The following is a 14686-nucleotide window of genomic DNA, read 5'->3' as shown; positions in this document are numbered from 1 at the left end:
TGGAGCAGTGGGCGGCCCACCTGAACGTCTGCACAGGGAGCGGCTCCTTCGGGCTCTGGCCCCTCATCTGCAGGACCTCCTTAGAGGCCTTCCTCAGCCTTCTGTCTGCTGCTTCCTCTTGCCTCTGCTCCTGCCGGCTCTGCTTCGCCTGACAGCGTGAGGGCAGGTTGGAGGGACGAAAATGAAGGAAAACCGGCATTAAAACAACAGCAACAACAGAAAGTTAAAGCCACACACACCCACACGTTCATAATCTCCCAAAAATTCACAGACTTTAGTTGGGGGAAAAAAATGTGCCACTGAAAATTACCATTTCGAAATAGCGAAATATCAGTGACATTTAAGCCCTGCCAGCGCCCAAGCTTCATGGGAGAAGAGGGAGAGTGCAGGGTGTCAGTGACTACCTGTCTCTGGGCCTCTCTCAGGAGCCCACGGAAACGCTCATCTCTAAGGGCCCAGTGGGGCAGATCTGGGGGGCCCCGGGGTCCCTGACTTGGCTCCTCCAGCCGCAGTTTAAGCTCACGCAGCGCTATCAGCTCCTCGCTCAGCTGCCTCTGTCGCGTCCGGCATGCCTGGAGGTCCAGCTCCAGATCCAGCGAGGTGCGCGTGGGCTGTTCGGCCAGTGAGGAGCGGTGAGGCTGCTGTGTGAGGAGCACACGCGGGTGCGCAGATGCACGAAGAGAGAGGATAAAGACAGACGTATAGACAAGCTACTAGACTCCTAGTAGATTACTACTAATACTAGCCCATTTCAATGACAAACTCTGCAAGTTCCCTTTTTCTGAGTGTCTTGCACACCTGTTTGTATCTGAGGGTTCTTCTCTCCAGAGTGTTTCTGATGAAGGGTGACTTCTTTGGTAGAGTGGAGCTATCACTGTCACTGCGGTACAACTGCAAGAGACAGAGAAGATGGATTCCAAGAGTAGCAGAGGTGTGTGTGGGAGTGCGTGTGAGAGAGAGAGAGAGAGAGAGAGAGAGAGAGAGAGAGAGAGTGCGCGTGTTAGATGGAGACCCACTCACCCTGCAGACGTATTGGCTGCGGGCTCCAGGTGAGAATGTGTGCGATCGTGCCAGTGTGCTGCTACGCAGAAACGGGGGGGCGTGGCCCCAACGCCCCACTCTCTCTTTAGGCTGCATGCGCATCAGCTCTGTGTTGGTTGCCTTGTCAACCTGAAAGCATTTTAGTTTCATGTTTCACCTATGGAGCACCTACGATCACACTTTCAGTCAGATCAAGTCTGGATAATGTTTTACATCTAAAGCATTCCTTCTCCATTTTGGTGCTGAAATGTAAACCCTTAAAACGGTACTTTATTTATAATTTGTAGTTTTCTCCTAAATTTCTTTTGTAACCCGTTGCCACTGTTGCTAATCATGTGACAGCACCATCCGTCTAGAAATGATTTAGCACACTGAAACTCATTTATAACACTGACACTAGACCTCTCAGTGATGAACAGAATCTTTGAGTCTTATTATTTAGACCTTCTGACCATCATAAACGTCTGGGACAGTTATGTAGGCAGAGTTATGCAAGACACTTACCTTTATAACAAGAGACATTTCAGGGACACAGCGCCCCCCTGTGGCTGCACAGATGCCCTCGGCACAGAGGCCTTCGGCACAGGGTATAACAAACGCTGTGCTGTTACTGCAGCCACTGTCCACAGACTCCTGCCAGCTCCTGCAACGCACACCGTACGCATGGCTACAGGCATGAGCAGCACAGACCACATGCACGGCTACAGGCAGAGGGGACGCACCTCCCACACGAAAGGCTGTGCTCACATGCCTTCCTGCCTCACTAACAATACACTGTCACAAGCAATCAGAGTTCACTGCCGTCCACCGGTATGCACACATTTCACTTGAAACGGACGAGTAAACACTGCGCATTTGTGAGGTCCGAGTCACGTAGTAACGCCCAGCAGGAGGGCGTCTGTACCTCTCAGACGCCGCCTCCCCCTGCTCCTCTTTCCGGTCGAGCTCTTCCTCGCTCAGATCCAACCCTCTCTTCATCTCCTCCATCTGAGCCCCCATACAGAGCTACAGAGAGAAGCAGAAAGGGAGGAGACGCACCTCAGCGCATTGGGTGCAAGAAACTAAACATAAGCACCAGGGTGAGGTGAGCCACTTGCATCCTTGCCTGGGCTCTGCCATCCTCTTCGACCTCCTCGTCCTCCTCGTCCACACTGTGGCTGGGCCGGCACAGGCTGGTGGGTTCGGGCCGGTGGTTCTCTGTTCCGCCACCAGGGGGCTGCAGCAGCTGCATCCGATACCACTGGAACAGCATCTCGACGCTGCCTGCACAGTCAGCCAGGGTGACCTGGGCTGAGCCCTGACACACACACAGACAGACAGACAGACACCATTACTTCGGTCTTCTCAAACTGGCCCCCAAGCACTTTACAACATTGCAGTTTTTCCTGCACGAACGCATCGCCGGTGAGCTGAATCAGGTGCGTTAGCTGTGAAAAGCGCAGCTCTGGAGGCCGCTGATCGCGCTTCCCAGTTCCAGTCTCACTAATAACTGGCTGCATAAGCTGCATGCGGTTTTGCAGCGTGACCTCACCAGAAGCTCCTCGTGGCCGAGGGGTCCTAGGGCGCAGAGCTGCAGGTGTAGGGCGTGCGCGCTGGCGCCCCCTGCAGGCAGCGGGATCCGGAAGCCCTCGTTGAAGCTGATCGCCGACCGCGGCTCCTGGGCCTTACAGCAGTAGTACGTGCACGGCCGGCCGGACTCTACGGGGAGCACGTGCACCTTCACAAAGCTGGTTGACGCACACGCGCGCGCACACACACACACACACACACACACACACACACACACACACACACACACACACACACACACACACACACACACACAGAGTGAAACAGGATATTAAAGCAGTGGCAGGATTTAAGCTCATCAGTAACGCCATCATAACATATTCTAACAAGTGGCTAATAAGCAGAAATGTTTTTATAGGCATTACTTTGAAGGATTAAACTATACGACGACAACAACCAGGCATTCAGACACTCTAAGCCACTATACCTGCTCTTTAAAACTGTGCCAAGATCTCTCAGTATGCAGTGCATGGTTACACATTTGCTTCTTAAGTAGCGCACATATTCCAGCTTTAGTTTGAACAGGTATCATTAACAGAGTATTTATATTACCTGTTTGACATCATCATCATCATCATGTCTATCTACAAGGTAAATGTATTATAATTCAACTGATAATTATGTTTTATCACACCATTAGATAATAGTTAACTTGTTATTCATCAGAAAGAGTTACCAGTTCAGCCATGGAGATCGACTGAATCATATTACTGGCTAATATTACTATTCCCCAGTCCATTTGGCCTGGGTGATGTGGTCAAAAGTTAGGGAACGTTTTAGAGGCAGGTTAAACGTGGTGCATGCTAGACCCCTCCTAACCCCGAGGCCATGGGCTGGACTAGCTGTGAGCAGACACACACACAATCACACGGATAAATGAGTACATTGTAAATGAATGTAAATGTGACCCCTGTAACGCGGATGTAAATGTAAACGTGACCGGGGCGCTTTGCGGACTTACACTTTGTAGCCATCTCTCACGATGGCCTTGTTCAGATTCCTCATCTGAAGTAGATGCAGCAGCAGGGACATGCAGCTAGAGTCAAACCTGCAGACAGACAGCCTGATCAGAAGCCACGCAGCCCAGAGAGTGTGAGGGGGAGAGAGAAAGGGAGAGTGAGGGAGGATAGGACCACAGGCTTACAGGAGTCCCAGCTGAACCTGAGGGGCGTCCGGAGCGCTGATGGCATCTCGGGAGAACATGACTTCCTCCGCCTCTTCTGTCCTGCTGAGTCGAAAAGTTTAGCAAGACATTTACTGTACACACAAGTTACCCATATACATGCATGCATGCACGCACACACACACACACACACACACACACACACACACAGTCATATCCACCATACACCATGAATGTGTCCTGATCAAGACAAAATGAATGTTTACTTTTCTTTCATGGGAAAAAGAAAATGCAGAAATGTCGAAAGCCAAATAACGTCCACGTGTGCGCGCGCGTGTGTGCGTGCGTGCGCGTGTGTGTGCGTGCGTGTGTGCGCGCGCGTGTGTGCGTGCGCATGTGTGTGCGTGTGCGTGCGTGCGTGCGCATGTGTGCGCGCGCGTGTGTGTGTGCGTGCGTGCGCGCGTGTGTGCGTGCGCGCGCATGTGTGTGCGTGTGCGTGCGTGCGTGCGCGTGCGTGCGTGTGTGTGCGCGCGCGTGTGTGTGCGTGCAGGCATGTCTGGTCTAACCTCCTGCTCCAGGCCTCAAACACGCCGCTGTCAGTCGCCAGCACATCTTCACTCACACCAGCAGAGACACGGCGAGCTCTGCGGCTGCTTCGGTTCACGCCGTCAGAGCGCAAAATCACCCCTGCGCCTCGAACGCACGAACACACACAGTTATGCACTGTTTTATCACCAAACCTGAACAGAGGGTATCGGAGGTCAAAATTCGGTACGGCATTCCTCACCTGTAGCGCTGTAGGTCCCTTGGAGGCCGCCATCTCTATGGCTCTTGCCCTCCAGAAGGGGCGCTGTGCCCGCAGTGTCGCCCTCCCCAGCCAGAGCAGCGTGCTGCGGGGCCACGGCCGGGCCCCGGAGACCCTCCGACGCCAGACTGCGGCCGGCCAGCTCCATGTACTCCTCCGTCATCTGGGTGAGGGGGCAGTCCTGGGCACCGGTGTGGTAGGGCGTGTCCAAGGGCGAGCTGGGTGGCGACAGGGAGGACAGCGAGGAGCGGGACGACATGGAGGCCAGCGAGCGGGGAGCGTCCGGGCCGCGCTTGGCTCCCGACACCTCGAGCGGCGGCGCTAGGAGGCGGAAAGCCGGCTCGGGCAGGTGCTCGCCGGGGCCGTCCGAGCGCTCGTACTGGGGCAGGCCGTAGATGTCGGTGAAGCTGACCGAGCTCAGCGAGCCCCGGCTGGACGCCAACGAGCCGCGGCTGGAGGCCAGAGAGCCCCGGCTGCTGCTGGACGACACCGTCAGCGTGCTGGCCGAGAGACTGTGGCGAGACGGCGGCGGCAAACCAGGAACAGGACACAAGAATGCGAAGGAGACAAGAACGATCAAACCTTGCGATCAGATTTTTAAGTGAAATTGGGAAACATTTGTGTTCAGTGTGTAAATGTTCCAGTGTGTGTGAGTTTGAGAGAGAGAGAGAGAGAGAGTGTGTGTGTGTGTGTGTGTACCTCTTCAACTGAGAATGTAGATAGGTGGTAATGCGGGTGGCTTCCTCCAGCTGTCTCAACAACACATTCCTCTTCTCCTGCTGCAGTATCCTACACACACACACACACACACACACACACACACACACACACACACACACACACTTATATCTCTGCACGGAACCAAAAAAAAACCCAAAAAACCCCAAAAGTAACAATGTTAAATACAAAAAGAATGAATACCTTATTGAATATGTACATGTCATTCTATCAGAATAAACACACCTTACTGAAGGCCTTGACCTCCCTGACTAACCCTTTGAGGGGTGTACCCTCCGGGCACCAGCACCTCCCCAAAGCCATGCTCCACGCACCTCCTTGAGCTGCTAGCTGCCTCCTCTAGCCCCGCTGGGGACACGAAGGTGCCCTCTTTACCCCAGACACATCTAAACTAACGCGCCACGGCTGGCGGACTCTGAAATCACCACGATTGTGCTTTGGAATGCGGTATCAACCGTTCGCTGCCGCTGTTTTATGCCCGTTTGCTGATAAGCCCCTTCTCTGCACACGCTCCAGCGGTCCTCGGGTCCGGCTGCCCGAATCCAGAACCTCTCCCCTACACGCTTCAGCTAAATTTGCAAGCAGGAACATTCTCGTGCACATTCCGTCACATTACCGCACAGTGGCATGCCGGCTAGGAGCTTTGCCCCGTCGCCACCGTGCGTCACCACCGCAGAAGCGCGTTCTTATGTTCGTCTCCGAACTAAAGCGGAACGGGCCGGGGTTTGCGCCGGGTGGTGTCAGGACAGGGCTGCGGTGACGTCTGCTGACCTCTGGCTGGCGCCGTGACTCTGAGCGCTCTGGGCCTCCTGCACCTCCTCCTCGAGCCTGCGCTTCTCCTCATCTAGCTGCAGGATGACCTCCAGGGGGCGCTGCTGCTGGCTGAGCAGCGTCAGCTCCTGCAGGAGCGCCTCCTTCTCCCTCAGGAGCTGCAGACAGTCGCGGTCGCGGTCGGCCTCGGCGCGGCCCGAACAGCTCGCGCTGTCCAACTGGGCCAGCTGGTGCTGGATACTTGACACCCTGTGAAGAGAGAGACAGGAAGTGAAGTAGGTAGAAAGAAAGAAAGCACGAGAGAGAGAGAGAGAGAGAGCACGCGCGAGTGAGTGAGTGTGTGTGTGTGTGTGTGTGTGCTTCAGAGGACATACCAACATACTGCTCTCAATCTGGAAGATACTTTATTAAAGTTCCACTGCTGACAAAATGGCTCTAAAAGGGTAAAGGCTTAAGGTGTGTGTCTGGAAGCTCTGTTTTGCTAAAAGCAGGGCTGGCCACACATCTTTGGTCATGGTATGTAACGTGTGTAACATGTCTGTATCAGCAGTTGCATGTAAAACATGAGTGAGCCACTAGAGGCACTAGCTTTGTTCACAATGCGTGCTTGTGTGTTTTGGATTTCTGACGGCATGACTCAGTCTGAGAGCATGCAAGTTTCCACCCCCCCCACCACCTTTTCTTCATTCCTCCTCCTCTCCTCTCTCTCATAGCTCGTGGTCACTATGGCAACGTGCATCTCGTAAAATAAAAGTCTGCTTGTAGCCAGTATAATAATGTGGTAGGTCTATACTTGACTGTTACAGGTCATTGATCATACCACCACAGCGGTGGACTGCTGCCTAATAAACAAGCTGCAGCTTCAACTGTGGCTTCTAGTTAAGATTAGCCAGATGAGCCCACCAGCAAACCAGCAAGACTTAAAAAAAAGAAAATACAAAAAATAAAATATAAAAACCAGAATCCAAGCTGCAGATATTTGGTAAGACACGGTAACAATGTCCCTGATGCGGAGTGAAACAAAGGCAGCCCTACACGGAGCCGCGTTAGCTGCCCACACCACTGAGCGATACTTCGGTCATAGTTCAGAGCGTGGCTGCGCAGCCAGTCCACCACACACCCACCAGACTGAGCACATGACCGGGAGCCTCTCGGAGCACGCGGGGGTTCCGCTCACACACGCTCCCATGAGAGGCAGCCTTTTAGAGCGCCGGTGCAGACGAGCTCCTACTCCACACGCACCGGACTACAGCCGTGTCTTTTGAATTCCCTTGCGATCAAGCCACAGCCTGAATAAAACCCCAACGTAAAACGGGAAAAAGACTAAAACGGCATTTCAGCAACGCAACAATCCGGGAACCGTGTGGAAAATGACACGTACTTCTTCTTGGCCTCTTCATACTGCCAGTTGAGTTTGACTCGGTCAACTAATGGTGATGATTCCTGGTAGCCGAACTGAAAGAGAAATTCACAAATTAAAAGTTCAAGGGTCTGCAGTAGTGGGTAAAGATCTAGCATGTGCAAGGCCTGTGGACTGCACTGAGTTTGACAAAACTGAAACGGGTTTGATAAAACTTTTCCAGTTGGAAAACTGATCACTCATGCAAGTGGAAGATTTCAAATATATTTTTATAATATGTCACTTTTTAAAATCCAATTATTCCATCTGACTTTGAGTAATCTGTTTACAACAAATGTATATTAACATCATGGCTCTTCATGTTTCCTTCAGTGACCGATTAGTTTTTTCAGACATTTGCTTGTCCCTTTAAACACTATTGAACCATAAAAAGTAATATTCCAGTATTATCCTTACAGAATTTGTTTCTGGTTAAAAAAAATCCCAACCTCTCCAATGAGGTCTGTTTGGCAGCCAGTGTCCATGTGCTGCCGCAAACTGGACGAGTCACCCAGGGTTTCTGCATTGTTGGCCACCTCATTTATAGAGTCACTGATGGAAAGGTTGTGAAAACTCCCCGTCAGCTTTGCCAGGCTCTGCAAGAGAAAACAAACTGTGAAAAACTCAGAAGACTGATTAGACATTTATCTCTTATTAAAGTGCGCCATGCATGTGGGTTACAGAGAAAAAGAAAAAGAAATGAAACCCCAGAGAACTTGGATAAAATGCTTTCCTCTAGGTGGCAATATTGAGCATATTTTGAGGCTGAAGGAACTGTAACTCCAGCTCAGAACTTAAAACAATAAACAGCGAACAAGCCGGAAAGCGTGTGTAGGTGAGAGCCAGGCCTTTAAGTGCGGCTAACAGGCTCACGCGACTGCCCTCCCCTGGGAGGTGATGGGGGCATGGCGGACCTGGAGGAGGTCCTGCCTCTCCTTCTCGCCCGAGCTGATGGCCTTCTTAATGCTCCGAAGCTCATTAACGATGGCCTGTGCCTCATCCAGCTTGTAGTTGGTGTGACTGCTGGACATCTTCCGGTCGATTCTGGTAGAGGACACACACACACACACACACACACACACACACACACACACACACACACACACACAGGTAATGTTTGTGTGTGCCCCACCAGATGCACACACAGGCACCGACAGCAGTAAACAACCTCACCCACCCCGTTAGTTCACAGCCCGAATTTAAGCTGTTATGCCTAAACATTTTTGTACACAGACACCTAAATATAGTTTACACAAGAATCCAAACCACCTCGTTTCACACACGCCCAATTACATAGTGAAACAGGAATTACATTAGTTCTTATTTAAGTGAAACCGGGTGTTACTTGACCTGTGCAATACTTTGACAGCTCATTACCATGACAGCCGAGAGACTGAATAAGCACAGGACACGGAAAAACCCCTCAGCGAGGGAAAGCATGCAGGTCTGGGGTGATTTGCCATGCAACAACCCCGTCTGAAAGGAGACTAACATCTGCATGCAAACCCTCGAGCGCTCTGAACTGATGCTGGAGAAACGTGTGACTTGGTCCATCAGGGGTGAGAAGCGCTCGGAACCTGAGCTTCACCCGTCAGCAACGCTGCAATAATACGGTTTTAACTGGTGCGGCCTCTGTCTCGAAGGCGTCATAATTAGATATGTGAACCTGGAGCTTGTACCGCTGAAGCGATTCGGCGTGCAGCGTCTGTCTTCTCACAGTGTGATTCGTTTCAAACACAAAAACACAAAACACCCTGAGTGCTACGACTTAAATGTTGCGTAGAGAAATAGAATACTACTCCTGGGGAGGTCAAGAAAGCCTGGCCTGCACTGGAGTCGTTCTGGACTGGATTTCAGCACCTGCAGCTGGCAGCTTCTAGTCGGTCTCCTGCAGTAACATTCTTTTGTGCCAGGCTGTTGCTTCTGTTTGGTTTCTTGTGTTGCGATATCAGCATTTGTCATTTGATTAAATTCCAAGCTAATGAAAATCAAGAGTCAAGAGTGCAAAGGAAAAGCAACAAGCTGATAAACAAAAAGATATGAAAGGAATTTTGGCTGAAAATATCGGTGAAACGAGCCGGTGATTTAAAACAAGGCCACATCTATTACTCAATCTACTCAAAGCACATCAGCTTAAACACATCGACCAAATATTAACCTTCCAAACACTCCACCCGCTCGTACTCTCAGCAAGATCAAAACGTCAATGTACAAGTTGAGCGAACCAATTAAAAACTAAACAAAATTGTATAACCCTGCCCTCTCAACAATCAGAATGCACTGTACAAATGTTCAAACAATGAGACAGAGACAGCCAGAGAGACACGGGAGGAGTTTTTGAGCTCCTGCCAGGGGCTTGTTACTACAGGGGCCCACCTGCTTCGGCTACCCTTGCCTCCTCTCACCACCTCCTCTCCCCTCCTCACACCACCTCCCCTCCCCTCCCCTCTCTCTCTCCGCACAAGGACAGCTTTGTTTCCCCTTAAGCCCTGCAGCCTGTGTGTGTGTGTGTGTGTGTGTGTAGTCTGGCCCGGAGAATGGCCTACACCCTGGACGCGGCACCCCCACCCCCTCGTGCTGCCCCGCCCTCGTCACCGCACCCACAGTCCCCCACACGCCGCTCCACCCTCCACACAGCACCCCGCCCCTCCGCATCCAGCAGGGCTATGTTGGGTCGCGGCACAACTTACAAGTTAATTCATTCAAAAGAACACACGATCTTTAATGACAATAAACCCCATGTCCGACTGCAAAAGACAAAGCCTTTCTACAGTTCCATCCCAGGGGAGGGTTTGAGGTTTGCGAGCGTCTGGAAAGCTCACCCTAAATGCACCAAGCAGGGCAGAGGTCTGAAAAAGCACCCTCACAGTCTATTCGCGTCAGTGAGTCACCAGCATCTCCACCCCATTTTACCGTCATGCCAGTGACCTGTCCAAGCCGGTTCACTCATTACAGCCCTGACCCACATGGCCGACAGCGCTCGTTAAGAGGAAAACAGCCTGTCCGTCACATTAGAGAGGCTCAAAGAAGCACAGGTGAGGGTAGAGGCAGAACAGAATCCACAGGGAGCGCCGCTCCTGCCTAAAGCACTCCTCTCTCACTCTAGAGATTGGATTGCAGACGCTCTGATGGAATCTCGGGCACAGGACGGCCACTTACGGGGGGGCATTTCCCTGTTGCTTTCTGAAAGCAAAAACTTGTTGAGAGTGAGTGTGTGTGCGTGCGTGTGTGGGGCACTTCCTAAATAATGACTAGGCAAGGCGGGTGCATCCACCGTGCTAAAGCTACGAGCTGAGCTGCTATTCTGGGAGCCACTCGAGCTGGGTTCTATCTGAGAGATAAGCACTCTCACTGGGACACAGGAAGACCAGGAATTTGCTGCTAGATAGCTCCGAATTTCCAAACTGCTTTCAAGCAGTTTTTGCGCTCAATACCCCTCCCTTCTCTCGCTCTCTCCTTGGCTCTCTGCTCTCCACTGGTGCATCCTCTTCCTGAGGTGGAGTCTCCTTTTCCAGGACAGAATCTCTCACACACACGCACACAGAGACAGACACACACTCGCACACAAACATACACGTGCAGGTGCTTCTCAAGTCCTTAATACCACACTGATACACAACCATAAAATATATTTAATCATTACCACCTGTTGAGGTTTAGAAGAAAATCCATTTGAGGCACAGGACATATATTTGTAGCAGTCTCGTCCAAAGGCTCGTTCAGGAGAGCAAAACCAAAGCAGACTTGGGGCTTCAGTCAGACCTTCTCCACTGTGTATATTTGAAAGCACCTCTACCATGCATTTCTATGTTTGGCTTGTTGCTTCAACAATGATAAAAATGAGGAGCTGCACTGGTAAGATAGACTGAGGTCCAGGCAGAGTGAGGCTGTGATTTCATGGTCTGCTGCTGCCATAATCGCTTGCCATGCTGGGATATGGCCATGCAGAGTTTCCCTTATGCTTACGTGCCGTTTTTACTGTGCGTAAACGCAGTGTGGTCAAACAAACGTGAGTGGGAAATGGGCGCAGGAGACAGAGCTTAAGAAAGCCATTTTGTGAAGCAGAGCCTTTGGACGGGCAGGGATAACAGCAACACAATTCCGAATGACCCCTGCAGGTGCACTGCAGACTTAAATAAGGTACCAAGCAGAGAGACATTTGCGGAGCTGAGCAAAGCTCCATACAGATGACACAGAAAGCCTTATATCCTACCAAGCACCAAAAGCAAAGCTGCAGTTCACATGTTGGACTTGTAGATTATGCAGACGCTCACAACAGAGGAAACTTAGTATAAAGAGGAGGCCCGTCCAAGATACTTAAACTGAGAATGGGAGTCTCTAGACAAAAGCACAAAAGACAAGGAGCCGCGTTTGAAACTGGATTTGTTAGCAAGTGTGTGTGTGTGTGTGTGTGAAACCTACTCTTGTAGGGTCTCTACTCCCATTTCCTTGTACTGAAGCTCTTGTCGCATCTGGGCCAGCTCCTGCTTGAGCTTGGAGAGCTGTGGACACAAGAGAGATGATATTATATCTTCCGAAGGATGACACACGCACCGTCATACGCACGCACGCACACAGCTTCCAACAATGAAACTTGTTTATAAACAAACAAACAAAAAAAAATGCATCTCAAATAGATGCATTTTAAATAGCCAGAAAAAACACCCACTCACACGAAGAGCAAAGGAAGGCAAACTTATGTTTATAGTGCCTTTCATACACAGTGGCAATTCAAAGCGCTTTACGAAAGAAATGAAACAGTCAAAAATGAAAAGTTACATTAAATTAAAAACAAAAACACGAATTTAATAAAAACTAAACAAAAGAAATGAAAGTTTAATTAAAATAAATATGATTAATAAAATATAGAAATGCATAACCACCACCACCCCCTCCAACCACACACAGACAGGAAGAGGAAATGGCCTATCCCACTCATCACCCCACCACCCTCCAACAAAAGACATTCCAGTTCCACCCTAGTCTCTGACTGAGGTCTACAAAATAAAAGTCTCCTGAAAAGGGAGGGGGGAAAAACAAAACAAAACCCTGATCACCAGTGACCAAAGAGGCACTGGAATGACTGATTAACCCATCCACAGGAAATGAAACATTTGCTGATGTGCACAAACATGTGGCTGATGTCCGCACGTGTACACACACACACACACACACACACACACACACACACACACAGCTGCTCACATCCCACCCACTACACTGCAGATACATGCATGCACATGCACACTCACATACACCCACCCACCAAGAGCCCCAGCCGTTCCACCCCAGACAGGACCCTACTAGGTGTGACGTGCGAAGCATTGTTTTCGAGGATAATGACTTACCCGCTCACGCCTACAGGCAATTTCCGCTTTGATTTGGTCAGGGTCATATTTTGCATTTGAAGAGCCAGAGTGTGCTACAAAAGAGAGAAAGAGAGAGAGAGAGAGAGAGAGAGAGAGAGAGAGAGAGAGAGAGAGAGAGAGAGAGAGAGAGAGAGAGATTTATAAAGAAAGAGGGAGAGAATAGAATAAAGAAGGTAAATGCAAAAAAATAAATAAATGCAGTCAATGAAATTCAATTCGATTCTGTTCTTGTGGTATTACAATAAGAGCAGTGAATGATGCAGTGTGTGTTGTGACACACTCTGCTGTGTCAGCTAAAACCCACTTTGGCCACAGGAGATCACATCGAGTGTCCGCAGTTCGGATTTTTAATTCTCAGGAAACACACAAAGGCTGAAAATTGTTTTTATGACCAGGTGTCTCATTTTTAAGTTCAGCAAAATGGAATTTGCAAACCTGATATTTGCTGGAGCAAATTGTTCTGTTGGGCATAAAATTAAAGCATACTGACTAAAGCAGCACAGCAACTGCACTGTGAGGAATGCTGTATGCCTTAGAAAACAGGCAGAATGTGTCTTGAATTATTGTCACCCTTATTAACAACAATACCATGTTAAAGAGGATACCCCAATGGCGAATATTTATAACAGCCATGTTTCAGGAGGGGGAGAAAAACCTCCAAATGTGTGAGTGTAATAGGTAGCTTCTCATCAGTCCTGTTTATTTTGTATAGACATTTCATGAAGGGGGTCCGTTATTTGGAGCCTGCTTGGACAGCCCAGGACCGACTGAGGCAAGTCAGCGGTGAGGCAGCCCTTTATGTCCACTCCGTTAGCCGGAGTCTTCCAAGTGAAACCATAAAATCTGTGACCATCGAGTAAAACGGCAAACATTTCATTAAACCGAGAACTAAAGGGAGGTAACGCCAATGCCAACATGGACCAAGTGGGTCTCATGCTCACATATAGTTAGGAAGCGAATAATATACACATTCACCAAACAGCGACAAATTATGATGGCCATGTTTCTAATACAGATTGATCAAACCTGTGGCAGATGTATGCACTGGCAGGGTTGTTCATGATGAGAAAAGAAGTAGACTTGAAAGTGAGAGCAAGCGGAAAAGGACGAGTGAGTTGGGGAGGAAATGTGAGAAAGAACCCAGTGGGAGGAGGAAGAGAGAGAACGAGAGAGAGAGAGAGAGAGAGAGAGAGAGAGAGAACCCAGTAGAGGAGGCGCGAGAACGAGGAAGGGTGGAGGTAAGAAGGGGAGATCAGAAATGGCAAGGGTTCCAACCAGCAACAGAAACGCCTTGGACGATCCGCGGCAGCCTGTGTGCTTGCATCATCGTGCCATCGACTGAGTGTACGTGTGAGCGAGAGAGAGAGAGAGAGAGAGAGAGAGAGAGAGAGAGAGAGAGAGAGAGAGAGAGAGAGAGAGAGAGAGTGTGTGTGTGTGTGTATGTGTATGTGTGTGTGTGTGTGTATGTATGTGTGTGTGTGTGTGTGTGTGTGTGTATATATGTGGGTATAATCTCACAGCTGGTGATGGAGCGGCTGTCGTCCTGGCTGAGCTGGTTAAAGAGCTGCATCTCTTCCTGGGCCAGCTGCAGCCTCTGCTGTTTGATCAGGTACGTCTCCTTCTTGGCGTTGAGGGCCTCCTGTGCCACCACCAGGTACTCCTTCAGCATGCGCTCCTGCTCCTGACGCCATTGTGTTCGTGGGTTCTCGATCTGGGTGGTCTCTGGAGGGACAGAGGAGCACGACATCAGCAGCCCACCACTGCTACCTGAACATCTGAAGCCAGTAGAATTTCTGCGGAGTCGACTTGTTGGTTGCTAGATGAGCATTCACTGAACTTCATTCCCCATAATCCCTTGCTGTGACCCTACT

The 14686-nt window shown here is 50.2% G+C and overlaps 1 protein-coding gene across 5 annotated transcripts in view; it reads right to left on the bottom strand.

Moving 5' to 3' along the window:
• The window catches only part of wwc3 (WWC family member 3), a 31774-nt gene that overhangs the window by 1095 nt on the left and 15993 nt on the right, over window positions 1–14686 (bottom strand). Inside the window, exons 3-22 of one of the 5 annotated variants that reach the window (XM_035524682.1) lie at window positions 14334–14537; window positions 12795–12868; window positions 11869–11948; window positions 8361–8490; window positions 7896–8042; window positions 7429–7502; window positions 6048–6296; window positions 5238–5327; window positions 4521–5050; window positions 4300–4426; window positions 3755–3838; window positions 3572–3658; window positions 2573–2768; window positions 2147–2338; window positions 1946–2046; window positions 1546–1684; window positions 1021–1170; window positions 799–891; window positions 405–641; window positions 21–148 (exon numbers count right to left, since the gene is read on the bottom strand). In XM_035524682.1, the coding sequence (XP_035380575.1) occupies window positions 21–148; window positions 405–641; window positions 799–891; window positions 1021–1170; window positions 1546–1684; window positions 1946–2046; window positions 2147–2338; window positions 2573–2768; window positions 3572–3658; window positions 3755–3838; window positions 4300–4426; window positions 4521–5050; window positions 5238–5327; window positions 6048–6296; window positions 7429–7502; window positions 7896–8042; window positions 8361–8490; window positions 11869–11948; window positions 12795–12868; window positions 14334–14537 (3112 nt within the window). The remainder of the gene's footprint in view (window positions 1–20; window positions 149–404; window positions 642–798; window positions 892–1020; window positions 1171–1545; window positions 1685–1945; window positions 2047–2146; window positions 2339–2572; window positions 2769–3571; window positions 3659–3754; window positions 3839–4299; window positions 4427–4520; window positions 5051–5237; window positions 5328–6047; window positions 6297–7428; window positions 7503–7895; window positions 8043–8360; window positions 8491–11868; window positions 11949–12794; window positions 12869–14333; window positions 14538–14686) is intronic. The other 4 variants (XM_035524684.1, XM_035524683.1, XM_035524685.1 and 1 more) reach the window with 4 other exon arrangements.

The sequence above is a fragment of the Electrophorus electricus genome, chromosome 3 (assembly GCF_013358815.1).
Source record: "Electrophorus electricus isolate fEleEle1 chromosome 3, fEleEle1.pri, whole genome shotgun sequence".
Classification (NCBI taxonomy): domain Eukaryota; kingdom Metazoa; phylum Chordata; class Actinopteri; order Gymnotiformes; family Gymnotidae; genus Electrophorus; species Electrophorus electricus.
This window is presented reverse-complemented; position numbering and strand designations above follow the sequence as displayed.